We start from the raw sequence: 16,311 nt of genomic DNA, 5'->3' as shown, positions 1-16,311 counted from the left end.
AAATTCTTAACTATTTAACCTTATTATACCATTTAATCTCATTTTCTTTTCTTTTTTTATCAATAAGTATATCCGGAAGGGGTATGAGTTTTAGCCACCCACCACCCTTCCGGAAGCAAAATTTATTTTGGCATTTTATGAGCATATCTTTTGCAGTTTTTTTTATCTCAATTCAACGATTCACATATTCTTTAGTTTTTTTTGTAATAATAATTATTTTATACATTTTAACTCTACAGTAAAATCACAACAAAAATATTTTTTATAAAAAAATTTACATTATTTAAGAGTTATCAAAAAAAAATAAATGTTTGGTCAGTCAAAGAACTTCGGGGATGGTTGACCGAAAAATAAAATATTTTTATTAAAAATAAAATTTCCAACTAAAAAATCTTTGAACTGCGACAAAAAATCAGTCTACGAAATAAATGTAAAGCAATTGAGCTACGATGAGGAGAAAAAGGTCCTCAGGGGGGATTTCACCTTAATATTAAAATGCATTTTCTTTTCATGATACATTGCGATATATATTTTTTACGTGATTTCAGTGTGATGCTTCAACGATAAGTTTTGAAATGTATTTTTTTTCTTCTTCTATTTACATGATATATTAAGTTTTAATTTTTAAGCTAAATCCTTCACATGTGATATCTTCCTCATCGCTATTACAAACATCCTCTACGTTTATACCATAAAATTACACATTAATTGAATACTTGAATTTCATCTTTGGATTCTTTCTTAGTGGATTTGTTGAATGTATATTTTTTTGGGAGATCTTTGAGTTTCATTTCATTTATTTCACGGTAAATTCGTATTTTTTGTACGATTCACTAAATTCTACACAAATTTTTTTATTCGGGATATTTCAAGAAAAGTTTTTAGCATAGAAAGTTTTTTCTTGTTAATTGAAAAATTAAGAATTCTGAAGGAGAAGCTTACTAAGTAATTGGTACAGTATTGATTTTAGGTTATTGATTAGTTTTTTTTAAGTTATAGATTTTTTTCTTTCTTCATGAAATATTCAACTAGCGTGGGATAGAGTATACAGGAGATTCTTCAGTTTCTTTTCATTTTCTTTTAATTCTATACATAAGTATTTATATGCACATAAAACATGATTTTTTGGAAGTTCCTGCGTTTAGATATTTACATAATTTAATGGTTTTCCAAAGAAGTCAGGCTGTCCCCGTTTGGTTGCCTTAGATCGGAGATGGTGGGTAAAAGAGTTCATGTTGGGTGTCTTCGTTGTTTTCGAAGTCATCCTCCACCGCATCCGCCATATCGTCATCCTCCTCCTCGTTGAAGTCATCATACCAGCTGTCCGTGTCTTCGTCGTCGGGTTCCTCATCAGTCCCTGGCGACGCGGCTCGGTGGGGTTGACCCTATTTACGCCGGCGGATCTTCACGCGTGGCTCTTCCCGTGTGGAACGATTGAGGCTCAATCGAATACTCTGCAGCAGGTAGCGGAATTGCATCACCTGCATTGCCGTGATATTGGGATCACTGCATGTTTCCAGCCACTGCAGGAACTTCTCACCATGCTCCACTGCTTCTACATAACCTACGCTACACTCAGGGCTTGATGCCGCTGAACCCTCACTCTTAATCTCATTGTTGTTGTTGTGAAAGAGAAGATCATCGAGCACAGCACGCACCTTTGTCAATGACTTCTCATCTGGAGTTCCTTCTGCAGCACTAGAAGTTGCACCACCGCCATTTGCATCCGGATTTGGGGATTCGCTGATCTTCCCACTCTCTTCGGCATCCTCCTTCGCCGTGGATGACGTATCCGAAGCCAATGGCAAGGGTGTAATGTGTGTCTCCTCCGCCTGTAGCCGCTCCTCTTCGCCCGATGTTGCAGTTGTAGTTGCAGACTGTGAAACCGGTGGGTGTTGCGATAGATCTTCTGGTTCTGTCTTGGTTACAATTGCTTCGTTCTTTGTCAGCTGCGAGAAGAGGATGTTATTGTAGAGATTCTGCTGCTTTGATCCCCCATTTAGCATCCCATTCGTAGAGTGCGGCAATTGTCCCATACCAGGACTGGAGCCACTCACAGAAGTCTGCGGCTGCATGTATTGCTTGTCATTCCCCATCAAGCTGGCACCCATGGATTTGTACCAATTCCACAGCCACATCTGATTCTTGGCATCATCGGAGGCGCCAGATGGCGTTGACGAAGGTGGCGTGATCTGCGGGGATGATGTCACAGGTGGGGTAGGAGTGTGATTGGCAGCCATGCTCTGAGATGGCGGCGTAGATCGCAGCGGACTAGAAGTTTGGGGCATGGCGGAGTACAGGCTACCGATCCCGAGCATTGATTGTTGCGACTTTAGCCAGTACCACAGTGAATCATCCATGGGAGCATCACGATTCAGCCCAGATGGGCTAGTCATCTTGTATTTGCCCTTATCGAGCCCCATGCTCAGCAAATCATTTGCTGCCGAAACTGAATTCTTATGCTGCAGCTTGGCCAAATTCTTCACTGTCAATCCTTGATTCTTCTCCAGATCACTTCGAACACTCTGCGCTGTTGAGCTCTTGGGGCGTGCAGAGCGAAGTGATTGCGATGAGGAACTTAGTGATCCCAAACCAGACATTCCAGCAAGTGCGGGATTCTGCAGCTGAGCCAGGATATTCAGGTTGGCAGCAATGTCATTGAAGCTGAGAGCAAGTGGGCTGGTACCCAAGCCACCCACTGAGGAGAATTGTGTGAGATTGGACAGTGGACTAATGGCTGCCATTGAGAGATCTGCCTTTGATGGATCATTGGGCTTTGACAGATCAGCACCATACCCTTTGAGACTCATATCCTTGCTTTTGCCCTGCATTGCAGACAGATCAGCTGCCGTCTTGGCGAATGTACTGTAGTCTGCACCCAATCCATTGAGGTGCAGCTCACTCCCATTGAGCCCTTTGTGATCACTCAAATCCAGCCCATTGAGTGAAGATCTCTTGTACGGATCATCGTACTTTAGCTTCCCATTTGCGGAGAAGTTAAGCGGGAGGGATGTGTCCAGCTTTTGTCGCTTCTCCGGTGGGCCATTAAGCAACTCCGATGCTGCTGCAGCAGCAACAAGAGCTGCATCGAGTTTATCCATCATTTTGTCCGCTGTTGGTTTATCAGGGGTGGATTGGCGGGACATATAGCGAAGCTTTTCTTCATTCTTGCACCATCCACGCAGAGTTGACTCCGGTACGCCAATGTCACGCGCCACAGAAGCCTTACTCTCGCCATCGTGAATCCGCTGGATGGCGTCGATCTTGTCGCTGGCTGTTAGATGTCGAAGGGGACGCTTCCCCTTCGACGTCGCCGGCACCGTGGACATCATGTTCCACGAAAAGTATCTGCAAATAAACAAAAAAGAAATAGTTTTGGTTAGATATTGGTTGGAAGCTTTTTACTTTTTTAGAGATTTGATTTTAATGAAAATGTTTATAAAAACTTATTTAGAAGCTTTATTGTTAAAGTTTTTTTTAGAAATAATTTTAAGAGTTTTATTAATATTCATGGAAATCATCCACTTCTTAATCATTCAGCCAATAATTTTCAAGACCTTAAGAAAATGAAGGGAAAAGACAGGAAAGGGAAAACTTTACTTAATTCTATGTCTGATTTTTAAACCACGCTGTTATGCAATTTTTTTAAAATTTTATTTAAAAAATTACCAACTTTTCCTTTATTTTTTGTTATATTTAAATGATTTTTCCTAAAGAAAATCTTCCGACTTGACTAAATTCAAAATAAATCGTCCCACACTTGAGAAGAAGAAATGCCGTCGGTACAAGAGATTCCCATAACTCACTATCAAAGTGCGCCTAAAAGTATGCAAACTTTCCCCAGAAGTATTAAATTCAGCTTCAATGAGTTTTTCATTCATAAATCTCTTTTTCTCTTTTCCACATTCAGTAAAATATTTGCTATATAAAATTGATGAATTAGTAAATATTTGAGAATCAGTCGGATCAGTAAACAGTAGCAGTACGTTTATGCTGCCGAAATAATTCAATCTAATACTTTTTTGGGGGCAACTTCAACACTCATCTGGTATCATCTTTACGACAGTCACGGTTGCGAATGATTGTGGCTGTGCTCAACATAAAAATGAGTGAGAGTACACGGGGAGGATTACTGTCGGCCCCTTTAAAAAAGCACGTGGTAGCATTCTATACGTTTCTCTATGTGTAGAGAATCTCTGTTCCACATTTTCCCCATTATATTTCACACGATACTTTACCCCTCTTTTATTTCTCCAACTTTTCTATATACTCCCTTCGTTCGCCGAGCGTTATTTATTTGCCCACACCGTAACAATGCGATGAATGAAAGCATGTTATGGCTTTTCAACCAATAAAAACTTAATATAGGACAGCCACAGCTGAAAGTTATCAACTTCTGTCGCTCCGTATATTCCTCTTTGGCATGGACATTCTCTCTACTACCGCTTTAGTGGATGCTGTGTGAGGATTGCCTGTGGAATGTGCCTAAAGGGGTGCTTTGGAGTTTTTTTTTGCCTCTCTTCCTGTGTGTCCTGTGCAGCTGGACACGGCAGTGAATAAATTCGCGGACGCGCGAGTTGGTGATGAATGAGAAGTAGGGAACAGGCCACAAAAAAGAGCCACGAGAGGGGTTCGTTTTGAGTTGTACGCTTTGTGTGCGGCAGCATAAAAAAACATGTGATGTTTGACCTACTATCCCAAAGTCTCTCTGCATTCGCACCATCAATCACCCAAGTCATCCCAAAGTCACCCCCAAACCATCAAATGGAAGAAAGGAGAAAAAGTAGCAAACCCCATATGAGTGGACAGAAGGAGTGCAGTGCACTTCCTTCCATACAACTTTCTCTGCGTCTGCCCTTTGGGATTGTGCCCTTCTGCAGTGTGAGTGTAATACTAAAAATTTATTGCATTTGAAAAAGTTCGTCTGACTTTTCTACTTTTCCTATGTACAGAGCCCACCCACTCTGGAGCTTTCTGGGTGAGAGGACTTTTACTTTCGGTTTTGTGTGTCTCGTACATAAAATATTTTATAATACATAAAATGGGTGAGAGTATCAAGTTTATGTGTGTGACTCGGAAATGTGGAAAATGACTGGCGCAGTCGCAGTCAATATATTTACAAAATTGTACAATTACATGGACTCCCGGTGCGGGTGTGAGGGGGTTGGGAGAAAAAGTTTCCTGGCAGAGTAGGTGAAAAAAAAGCCAGTCAAACTCACCCAAAAGAAAAAGCTCCCTCGCCCTATGTATGCGCGCTCACCCTCTCTATTTTGACTCTTACAAAACCTCCCAACAACGACGCTCAACTGACTGGTGGTGTGCAGCACCACAGTAATCGTGAACTTGTCTCTGGGCCTGTGGAAGCTCTCGCAATTCGAAGGGCGACACGAGAGCTTTTCACACGAGAGAGTTTTGGAAGCCGGAAAACGTGCGTCGTCGTTTGGGATTTTCACAGATTTTCCACACACACAACACGCCCCCCTTACATCAAACCCCAAACACCCCATACTTCACCCCTTTGTACCCCACAATTCCCCCATTACATAGCCATTCATCAACGATAAACAATCAGATTTGGGGGCGCTGGGACATTGCCATCGATTAAATTCATTGACAGAGAAGCTTTTGATTTGCGGGATTTGTTCAACAAGTTGCAAGCCCAGTGTTGAGCTTCCTTCCATCCCCCTCTTCGCCCGTTAAGCCTGCACCGTTGTCGGAGTGATTTTTAGACACGGGAAAAGCGTATACGTAATTGGGGAAAAATTGGTGAGAAATTTGGAGTGAAAACACCGCGGGGTTGAGCACCCACTTTCACGTGTGTGGCAAAAGCTCTTTTTTTCCCTCTCTGCAACGTTCCCCCCAGAGCTTATAGAGCTGTCCGCTTCACTGCACAGCCGGCAGCCACATCGCGTTCTCTCCACGTACTACCCTCCCCAAAAACGACCCCCATTTTCTGCACACACATACCCTGCTGGAAAAAAAACCACTCCGAATCGTCCGGTTGGAGGGCACGGAGGGTAGTCAAGCAGCAAATAGGGACTGAATTATCGCGACTTCAAGTCACGTAGTCGGATTCGCGCATTACACTCACACATTCTTTTCATTCGCTTTTTTTTGCGCTGCTCCGCAAAAAAAGCGGCCACAGAAAATTATGCTGGCGAATTGGACGACGACTTCTTGCCGGCATGAGGGTGGCTCATGACATAAATAGTGGGCAACATAGCACCAAGCTATACCAAGTTTATGTATACACAGAAACGGGAAAAACTGGGATGAGGGGCTTTGTATCAAAAATTTGAAAGGGAAAAGGCTCTGCAGTGTACCTGATTTTCTTTTTAAATTAATTGATTTTGAAAAAAAAATAACTCCTATATCCCTATTATTTGTTAGTTAGTTGGAAGAGAGAAAACCGAAAATTTAGATTTAATTTAAAACAAAAAAAAACAAAGATTTGAGACTAATAAATTTGTAGGAAAACTAAAGAAAAGCCAAGAAAGTTGCATTAGATTTAATGAATTGGAAAATTAATTTAAAAGCTCTAGTGCTTTATGAACAAAAATTTTCCCATAGTCTTGTTTAAGCTCAATAACAAAGAAACTTGTTTTTTATAGTTAAAAATTATGTATAATAAACATAATATTTTAAATCAAAATTAAAGAGATAAAATTCATAAATTAATTTAGATATCTATTCATATTCTTAATGGAATTTTTCTATTTAATAAAAATCTCTTTTTATTTTTTATTGTAAAAGTTAAGGTTTTTTCAAACTTGATAAAAGATATATTTAAATTTTTATATCATTTTAAATTCAATTGTTAGTTCTTTTAGGAAAATTTTCAAATGAAGAAACAATTTTTTTAATGTTATTGGAAAAAGATGAAGATTTATTTTTTTTATAATAATAACGAGGTAAATTGTCGCTTCGCTCCAATTTACCTCGCCCCGCTTCGCGGGGATTTGTTGCGCTTCGCGCAAATTTTAGGGGAAAAAACATTGTGATGGTTTGATTGAGGCCACATATAAATCCCGGGGAAAAATTTCGGAAAGAGAAGAAATCAATTTCATACAACACTTTAGGCGCCAAATTCTAAAATTTGCAAAAACTGCATGAAATCTCTATGAGGGCTACCTGAAGGGGGGCTTTGGGGGGAAAATGAATACGGCAATCTGAAACCGCCTGTTATAAGGGGCCTCTGTACCAAATTTCATCGCGATCGGTCAAACGGTGTAGATTTGTATAGCTGTACAGACACGAAGATTACCAACAAACAGACCTTTCTTTATTATATAGATAATAATTTCTTGGAAAATCAGAAAACCTAAAAATCTTAGAAAAAAATAAGATGTTGCAGCGTAAAATATTTAAAGAATTCACATTAATGCAAAATCGTATGCAGATACGTTACGTTACGTCACTTTACGTATGTAGATAAAATGTTTTTTTTTCGTACTACGTGTGAAGACATAATTTTAAAGGTAAATACGGCATTTGCTGTGGCAAGTAACAAATTTATGTACTTACGCTTACTTGTTTACAGCATTCGCAACATACATGCTGTCTTACTATCTTATGTGAGTCCCCCGATTGTGTTTGCAATGTTTAAGGGGTTTCTTTAACACTTTGCTTTATTACCCTGTACCTTTCTCTCGCTATCTACCTGTGTCCTTCTATCCTTTTAATAAATATGTATTCTGTGGAGAATTACAAAAGTGTCCTAATAACGAAGCGAAAGGATTAGAAAACTCTAGCTAAAATTTTTTAAAAAGGAAATTTTTGATTTTTAGCTGCATCATTTTCTTATAATCCTATGAGTAATAATAATTATTAAACCCTTATTTATGCTTTCTGTCTTTTTATGTAGAATTATTTAAAAATGTAGCATTCCCTCATTATATGCTCATCAGTTAAATAAATATTATTACTTATGCAAAAAACATAAAATTTTTTATTTCCTATTTAAATTAGAACTTATGTAGGTGTACTCAAAATTATCTGATTGTAGCCCACCCGTTTTTATTTAAATTCACGTCTAACTAAAATATGTGAATTTGACTAAAAACGGCAATTTCTTGGGTAAAAAATTCTAAAAGAAGTTAAAAATTATTTTTCTCTCTGTTTTTGCTGCATTCAAAATGTTTTTGATTTTTCAGCAGAGCAAACTTCCAAATACCCTCCTTAATGACTCTTGGATTTTTATTTGAGGCATTTTTCTGAAGAAATTAGCATTCTTGGAAATTCAACTTAAACTTTTGCCTGCAATATTAGAGCAACGTGCTTTTCGCTATTGTATCCCAAAATTTTCCTAATCCCCCGTCGGTTGCATTTTGAATATTTCTGGCTTCGTTATCGAGTCACTTAAAATGTGTTTATTGACGCCAATAGACCATCATCAAGTCCCTGGTTAATCCCATGCAAATTTCAGGTACATGACCCTCATTTGCTTTCTTTTTTTTTTTTTACCACCGCCCGGTAAGCTAACTTTTGCATTTGAAAACCGTCTGAAAACGTCCTCAAAATGACCGTGTTGTTCTTCTTGTTCTAAATTGCCTGGATTTTAGGGTTTTTCTTCACCTTAAACGACCACCGCCGGTGTGATGATAAGAAATGCTACCCAGAGATTAACTCCCGTTGAGTGATTTTTAATCTCAAAAGAAGTTAATTACCTTCTAGAATTTTGCAGTTTATAAGTTCTTTGGGGTTTTTCCAAAATACATTTTAAATAAAGAAAAAAATCAATGAATTACAATACAACTCTACCCGCGAAATTCAGAGCGAGTTGAAGGTGTAGCATAGTAGTTATATAAGACACACTAAGAAAAAGAACCCCAACCCGAGGTCATGGCGGTGGGGTGTGTTTTGGGGGGTGATTTTCATTTCAGCATCACGCCTCGCATCCCTCGCCCACTCGCTGCTTGGATCTCACTCGCCAGAATTTAAGGAAAATTATATCCTGGCGCACAGGACGTGTGTTTTCTTGGCAGAGAATTACCCGACCCCGGGGGTTTGGCACCGTGGGTGGTTTGGGTTGCAATTTCGCGGAGAGAGAAGGCGAGGAAAAAAAAACGAGGAAAAACGGGGATAAAAAGCAAAAGTTATGCTGCGTGGGACTTCTCTCACCCACTTTTCAGGGGGGGATGGGTTGAGCCTTATGCGACTGTAAATGCGATTATCCGGGAGGGGCGGGTGATGGTGGTGGCGTGAAAAAAAAAGAAGAGAAGCTGGATTCGCGTCCGGAAATAATTTAGAACGAATCACGCGCGTCTTAAATTTTGCACACTTGTCCCCACCAGAGGGAGAGATATGCTAAATATTTCAATTTGCGAAAAGACGACAGAGAGAAAAGCTCCGTGGTCGTGGCGCCGCACTTTTCCACCAAACGCTTCTTCTCCCGCGATGGGAGTGTGGGATGTTGCGCTTTCACGGGGGGTGGTGGAGCGGGGGGAGGGAGTTTTCTTATGCGAATAAGATAGGTGAATACCGTGGAATTTGCAAGGAAAAAAAGACAAGGAAAAAAATATCTCAAGAAAAAGTTGAGAAAAGTTCAAAAATTGCACAGCGTGGTTCAAAAGAAAAAAAAAAAGAATAGGGGAGGTCTTGCAATATGAGGAAAGAAGATCAATTGATTTGTTGGAAATTCAACTCACTTGCGAATGTCGTACGTTGCTCCAAATTCACCGCTATACTCGTGCAAATTCGATGGGGTCTTTTTTGGCTGATGCTACTTCTCACACAATCATTTAATTAAGCTGTTGCCCACAGAATGGTCGGGGTCAGCAGGTTCCACCGGATCGCTTTTGTGCACAAACTCTTTTTTTTTTGTTGATAATTTATCGCTGAAACTCCGCTGCGGCGCGATAGATTTATCCCTCACTTGCACTTTATCTCTTCTACTTTGGCCTCAAAAAAAGCGTTTTACACAAACTTTCTTTTCATCTGTTCTCTTCCTTCTGCAAAATGTTTCGCACTTGAGCACAAGAAGAAGAAAAAATAAATAATAATATTCCCTCACACAGAGTCTTCAAGACTTGCCTCGTGGTTGAACAAATTGTTCGCAAAATGTGGGTGGTTTTGCGATATTTTTCTTTTTTGTTGATTGCTCTAAGAAAATATTCCACTCACTTTGAGCACTGTGATCTCAAGATGTGCTATATATATTTCTGTGTTATATATATGAGTTAAAAGCACAACACTGTCCACACGACCAACTCGGACGACCGCCACTGTTGAACTAAAAGCACTGAGGAAATGCTTGTATTGTATCCTTCCAAGATTGTATTTGCAGTCCTTACTCTTCCAAGTTTGGCGGGTCTCTGACTGCTAGGAGGGAAACTAAACTGATGTGTGCTATATATTCTCGCACACAGACCACTCTTCGTACTCTCCGTCTCTCTCGGTGTGTGTTTTCCCCCGTGGCAGCTGTGAGTGTGTATGTGTGCTGGCCAGCCAATGCCTTCGCCTTCGTCGTTCTCGCGACCCGCGTATCCGTTGGGACGGCAAAACCCAGAGCCGGGGTATGAGTTGGGTCGAATGGAGACCGGCAGGGTTGAATTCAGGGGCAGTGCTGCCCCAATAAGTGGCTCCAATTTTATTTTTTTCTCTACTCCCCCAATTCTCATCCTCATTCAACCCCATCCACACCACCTCATGCACTACCTCATTCACCACCCAATCTATCACCCAAATAAACTCCCAGCCAAGCAATTAGAGATCATTTCCGTTGGTAATCTACCTGAAATGGTGAAAAATGGGTCAAAAATTGCCAATATACATACAATGCACCCAGCAGTACCCGTCGTCTCTATGGTGATCGACCCATCTCTTTCACAGCGATCACCACCGGGCACGGCCCATTTGGCGTTCTTTCTTCTTTCTCCTAATTTTCGGAATGTTACAAAAATGACGAGGTTTGTGAGGCATCGCGAAATTTCACGAACATTCTGGGAAAAGGGGGAGAAAAGAAATGAAAGAGAGGGCAATAAATGCGTGTGGAATGTTAGATTTCGATTCCAGGAAAAATGGCATATATACACGCTGCAATGGAGGGAATGCAATCTCTTTTGAGGGAAAGAAAAATAATATATGTACATACAAGTAGTTGGTGAGAAAAATATATATTGCCCTTCAAAGGAGATACGCTGAAAGAAAAGGATACACGCAGCTTTTGAATAGAAGTTCGATACTTTGGAGAAAAATGAATTCTTTGACGAATTTCTTTCATTGAACTTTAATTTTTTAGATAATGTAAAGTTGAGATATTATATTAGTGTTTTATCAAAACGGAAAATAATGAGGACATTTTTTCATGAAACTTTGGATAAAATGGAGTTTATTTCTTAATTTATTGCCGAATATTTCAAAATAAATATAGAAACATTGCAGTCAAGTTTGGATATGTACTTATTTTTAGCATAAAAATTAAAAGTTGGCCACGAAGTGGAACACCAACTAATATTTTGAGCATTAATTGAGGTTGTAAGTAAGTTAAAATTAACTCTAGAATTATCAAATTATTCTTATTTAATTTATTTTTAATTAAAAAAAAATATAATAAAGTTTAAACAAAGTTAAAAACTTTTTACCCGTATTAGTGTGTTTATTTTAGTGTTTTATTGAACATATTTTCTTTTTTTCTTTAGTTTTTGTTGCATTTTTATCATTCAAAGATTTATTTCTTTGGTTTTTTTCTAATTTCTTCAGAATATAAATGATCTATATCTATAACTATCCAGAATATTTCTAAATATTTGCCTCAAAAATTGATTATGAAAATAATCTTAATTCAGATAAACAATCTTTGAATATATAAATCTTTTGAGGAGATTTCTTAAATTTTTTTTAAAGATTTTTCTTGACATAAAATTGAAGTAATTTTTTCAACGTTAAAATAAGCACTTTAACAAAGCTTTTTCTTGAGAAAGTCTTCTTTTAAACTTTTTGGAATAAAAAAAATCATTGAAGAGCTTTCTTTAAATGCACAACATATATTCTTGTAGAGAGATTTTTCTTCTAGGAAGAATATAACAATACATGCTTCATATGCTTTATTCACTGCAAAAAGAAGTACTTTAATAATTTATCTAAAAGCCTAGGTAAAAAATAAGAAATACAAAGTAATTTTCCAAGAAAGAAATCTAAAGATTATATCGCCCCTAAATTCACATTAAATATCTCCTGAGTTCCATTCTGGCTTGGACGGTCCGCGGAACGCGATTTGTCTATGCCAGCGAAGGAGGATGAGGGTAAGGCTATGGATGTGCCGGAGGGGACGACGTGCGGAGGTTTCTGCTATTTTCTCATGTTCTCTCTCACTCACCCACCCACCCCATCCTTGGCATCCCAGGCCGTAGATTGCCGAGCAGTGCACACTGGGGTGGTTGTGTACATGCTGTAGCTTGAGTCGCGGCAAGAAGTGTATACGGCAGGGGTTGCCGAGGGGGTGTGGGGACACACGAAACGACACAAGAGCGAAGGTTCTCCACACATTATATACACTTACGGGTGGCATGGGGGGAGGCGTGCTGATGGTATGTACGGCACCACCGTGGGGTGTGTATATGCGAGCTTGAGATGGGAGAGTGGGTGTGGGTGTGCGGAGGACCGTCATATATCTAAACCGTTAGGAGATTCGCTGTCATGTGGGATGGTGGCGGTGATATCCCTTGTATGAGCATCGCCGTAGGGGTTGATCGCGGGCGGAAGGTGGCGTGACGAGGGACCAGGAGGGTGGCCATGTGAGACGAACATTTTGCCTGCTGTTCACTGCTTGAGGGGTTGAAATGAACTTTCCTGGCGCGAATGGTGAAATCTCCTATTTGTAGCATGGGGGTCGCCTCGGCAAAAACACTCTTACGGACTTGTGTCGTCGGTGTGTGCACAAAAGCTCAACGCCTGGATAGTCGGTGGCGTCATTGGCCACCCCCTGCGCGGGGGGTGGTGTAGATTTGGCGAGATGGGTGGGAGGGTGTGTTTGAGAAAGCCGCGCGTCAACCCCCGATGTCGCCTCTTCGACGACGACAACCCTCTCCCGTCCACCCCCATGGCACGTATGCCAAGCCAAGCTGCTATATAGCCATGCAACGAAAAAGCAAGCGTCCACTACGGGAGACCACCCGCTTATTCAATCCAGTGCTTATTTGGTGGGAAAGCGTGAAACTGACTGAATACATTAGGAAAAGAGAGGTTGGCTCCGGAGGGTTGTACAAGACGGCAAGGGGGGTGCTGAGGGTGTTGTGTGCTACAGCTATATATGTAGCCATTATATATGTACATATATAGCAAGGATATATGTTAGCATTTGTATTAGTCACACCACGCAGGCATTCACGATGCGAAAAGCAATGTGGAAGAGGCGACTCACCCTCCGCAATGGACCGCGCTCTTGGTCAGAAAGGACGCCAAAGTGCTCACCATTCGTCTCATACCCGAGGGGTGAATAAGGCCATACTCGGGTCATGGGTCGGGAGGGACACACAGGGACTGTGGTGTACAACAAAAGGAAGAAATCGATATAAACTCAAACCGCGGCTATGGATTTTCTCCGGAGGCCACCACCACCAAAAAATTGTCTTCTCGTTTCCACCAAAACTCCCCGGGTGAATTTATGTTACCCACTCACAGTGGTCTCTACATACATACATATAATGTATGGAGCATAAAAAGGAAGGAAATTTTGTTACAACTCCTGCTCTTTGTGTCCTCGCAGTGAACACACATCCAACAAACCAACCCTCGCTATCCCTTCTTGCCGAGGAAATAGAGAAAGATGGGTTTTTGCACTCCTTTACAGTATAGAAGAAGAAGCAAAAAAAATCCATCATCCCAATCGCACACATTGTTATCACAACTCACATTGACGAAATATCTTTAAAACGTGAAAGAGAGCCCTGAAATGAGACACAAAATCGCAGAAACGCCAAAGCCGTTTTGAAAAGCCAAACAATTCGCATCTGTGCCTGATTTTGTGGCAGCCTTGCACACCGAGACGCAAGAGGGGTCGCCAAAATTCATGGAATTGCAACACCTCAGTGGTGAAATATTAACGCATCCGCCAGGTAAAATGCGTCCCGTAGTGCTGAAGAAATTCACTTCACATTATAAGTCGAAAGTTACGGGAAGAGGTTTTTTTTTCCACCTCGCCATGAACGACCAGCGCATTTTGCTGCGAAACATTTGTAGTAGTAGAAGCCCCCTTTCTTTGAAAAAAAAAAAGCTATTTTATCACACAGTAAATACAATTTGTCTTACTGAAATATCCATTCAAATCGCGCGGAAAGAAACTTTGAAGCATTTAAATTGGGAGCAGAATTGGTGGATTTGTAGATTAGAGATTCAATATTACAACATCCTATTTATTGACGAATTTTGTGTTAAACTTTTTTTTCTCTTAAGCCTCTTTGAATTTTCTATGAGAAAGAAGAAAGATTTATCAAGCGATTGAGAAAATATTATGAAAATTTTTCAAGGTGAAATAAAATTATTCAGATTTCATTGAAAATTTCTTTTTCAATTATTAAATCATTATTTTGTTTTATTTTTCAAAGCTTTTTCTAAAGCTTGTTGAAAATAAATATTTGCGAAATTTTATGCTAATGTTGCTCTCATATAGAACGATTAAATTGAAAACAAAATATAGCTATCTATATTAATTAATCATGCAACTAATTTTACCTAAACACACACTTATTTCGCTTAAAAAAATTTTAGAGTTTAGGATTTTATATATCTTTTTTGCTGTGATTGTTTCTTCAAATTATTTATCCAAAAAAAATCTTAATTAAACATAAAGAAATATTGCGAATAATTCAAAGAAGAACGTAATATATACAAATGTTCTAACTCCTAGAACATTAATTTTTCAACATCCTAGAATTTTTATCTTTAATCTACCCTCTTAACTATATCTGTTTTCAACCCTCATTAATTATGCTTTAACAAAATACACTTGAATCAGGATAAAACTTGCAAAATGCAAAAATGGTTTCTAAGCAAAATGTAGAAATATAGAAGTTCAAATGAAAATCCACAGCTTTTCCACTTTCTTTTGGATTTCCCCGGGAATATGTATACTGATTTAGTGTTCTATTCATTGGGAAAACTAGAGCTCTTATATTTTTTGTGCATTACCCGGAGAGAGACCCCATAATAAAACATCATTTTCTAAAATCGAATCCTTAATCGAATTTAACGTTTTTCTCGCAACTCTCGCAAAACACGCGAGATTGAGAGCACCCAGAAGCGGGGATCGAGCACATAAAAAAATTCATGACATCGCGTTTCCCTCCGTATTTTGAACGCGCGTGTTTTTTTTTCCTCTCGGTCGTCGAGCATTATTATTGGGGTTCACCAGTGTATAGACATAAATTGCAAATTCGCGATGCATTTCTACTTCTGTGTCGGTGCATATTGGGGAGGGCGACTTTTGGCTCTCTCTGTTGTGTTGCACAAAGTACAAAAGAATGGATGGAAGTTAGGGCAAGGGAAGGCAGAGGAAAAAAAACTACCACACAGGGGACCTCACCACGGGAGGAACGGATTCGCGTAATTATAGTATTTCAGCGCACTCGGCGCATATTTTTGCCGCGGTATTATGTGCATTATGCGCGCGGGCACGAAGACATCGAGGGGAAATTGGCATCAAAGTGGAAGCATACATATATATGTACATTGGATGTGCTGATGTGTGTCTGTTTGGCAGAAAACCCACGGCAGGGCGCGTTGGTTTTACTGCCAATGTTGCGATATTAATGCAGAAAAGGGAGAATCGAAGCACGCAATTTCGCGAATCGCTGAAGGAGCGCATAGAGACATTTGCATAAATTCACGCGGGGTCTGGCGGATGAATGAAGAGCTGGATGGAGAGTGGAGGCATACCACACAGTCGATATTTAGTCGCGAGAAATGCAAGATTTTCTCGAGGGACTCTCCTCGCTCGGAGCCATGGAGTTTGATCGATAATTACTACGTGGTCTGGCGACTAATTAAATAGCGCAATCATAAGCATACAAACAGCTTCCAAATGCAATTTTCGTCCACCCCGCATGAATTTATGTGGTTGGAAATGGGGGAAATTGAGAAATTTTTGGCGTATTTTATGCTTTCTTTGTCTCTGTCAAAAGGAAAATTGAAATTTACTTTATTAATTTATTTTTCTTAAAGTTTATTAAAAGTTTAGGGATAAATTTATAAATAAGAAAGACTACGGATAATGGGCCTTATTCAGCGACCAAGAAACCCTTGAAATTCGCTTGAAATCTTGAAATTTCAGTAAGTCCAAAATTCAAAGATTTCAAGGGTTTCTTGGTCGCTGAA

General features: G+C 39.7%; 2 protein-coding genes across 3 annotated transcripts in view; one reads left to right on the top strand and one right to left on the bottom strand.

Annotated features, from left to right (window-relative positions):
• The window catches only part of LOC129790148 (coiled-coil domain-containing protein lobo), a 101,237-nt gene that overhangs the window by 1,692 nt on the left and 83,234 nt on the right, over nt 1-16,311 (top strand). The window lies entirely within an intron of this gene.
• Nucleotides 501-10,361, bottom strand: LOC129787037 (protein distal antenna). 2 transcript variants are annotated; one of them, XM_055822330.1, is made up of 3 exons: nt 10,033-10,361; nt 9,648-9,967; nt 501-3,348 (listed from the first exon to the last, which is right to left on the bottom strand). In XM_055822330.1, the coding sequence occupies exon 3, from the start codon at nt 3,330-3,332 to the stop codon at nt 1,386-1,388; it is 1,947 nt and encodes a 648-aa protein (XP_055678305.1). In that variant the 5' UTR covers nt 3,333-3,348; nt 9,648-9,967; nt 10,033-10,361; the 3' UTR covers nt 501-1,385. The 2 variants fall into 2 exon arrangements, with proteins under 2 accessions (XP_055678305.1, XP_055678306.1); XM_055822331.1 differs by having other exon boundaries at nt 9,648-9,950; nt 10,033-10,340.

The sequence above is a fragment of the Lutzomyia longipalpis genome, chromosome 1, assembly GCF_024334085.1.
Source record: "Lutzomyia longipalpis isolate SR_M1_2022 chromosome 1, ASM2433408v1".
Taxonomy (NCBI): domain Eukaryota; kingdom Metazoa; phylum Arthropoda; class Insecta; order Diptera; family Psychodidae; genus Lutzomyia; species Lutzomyia longipalpis.
Note: the sequence above shows the minus strand (reverse complement) of the source record. Positions and strands in the feature narration are given on the sequence as shown.

Bases quoted from the DNA above. Each gene is read 5' to 3' on its own strand.
- LOC129787037 (XM_055822330.1), bottom strand. From the start codon at position 3,332: ATGATGTCCACGGTGCCGGCGACGTCGAAGGGGAAGCGTCCCCTTCGA.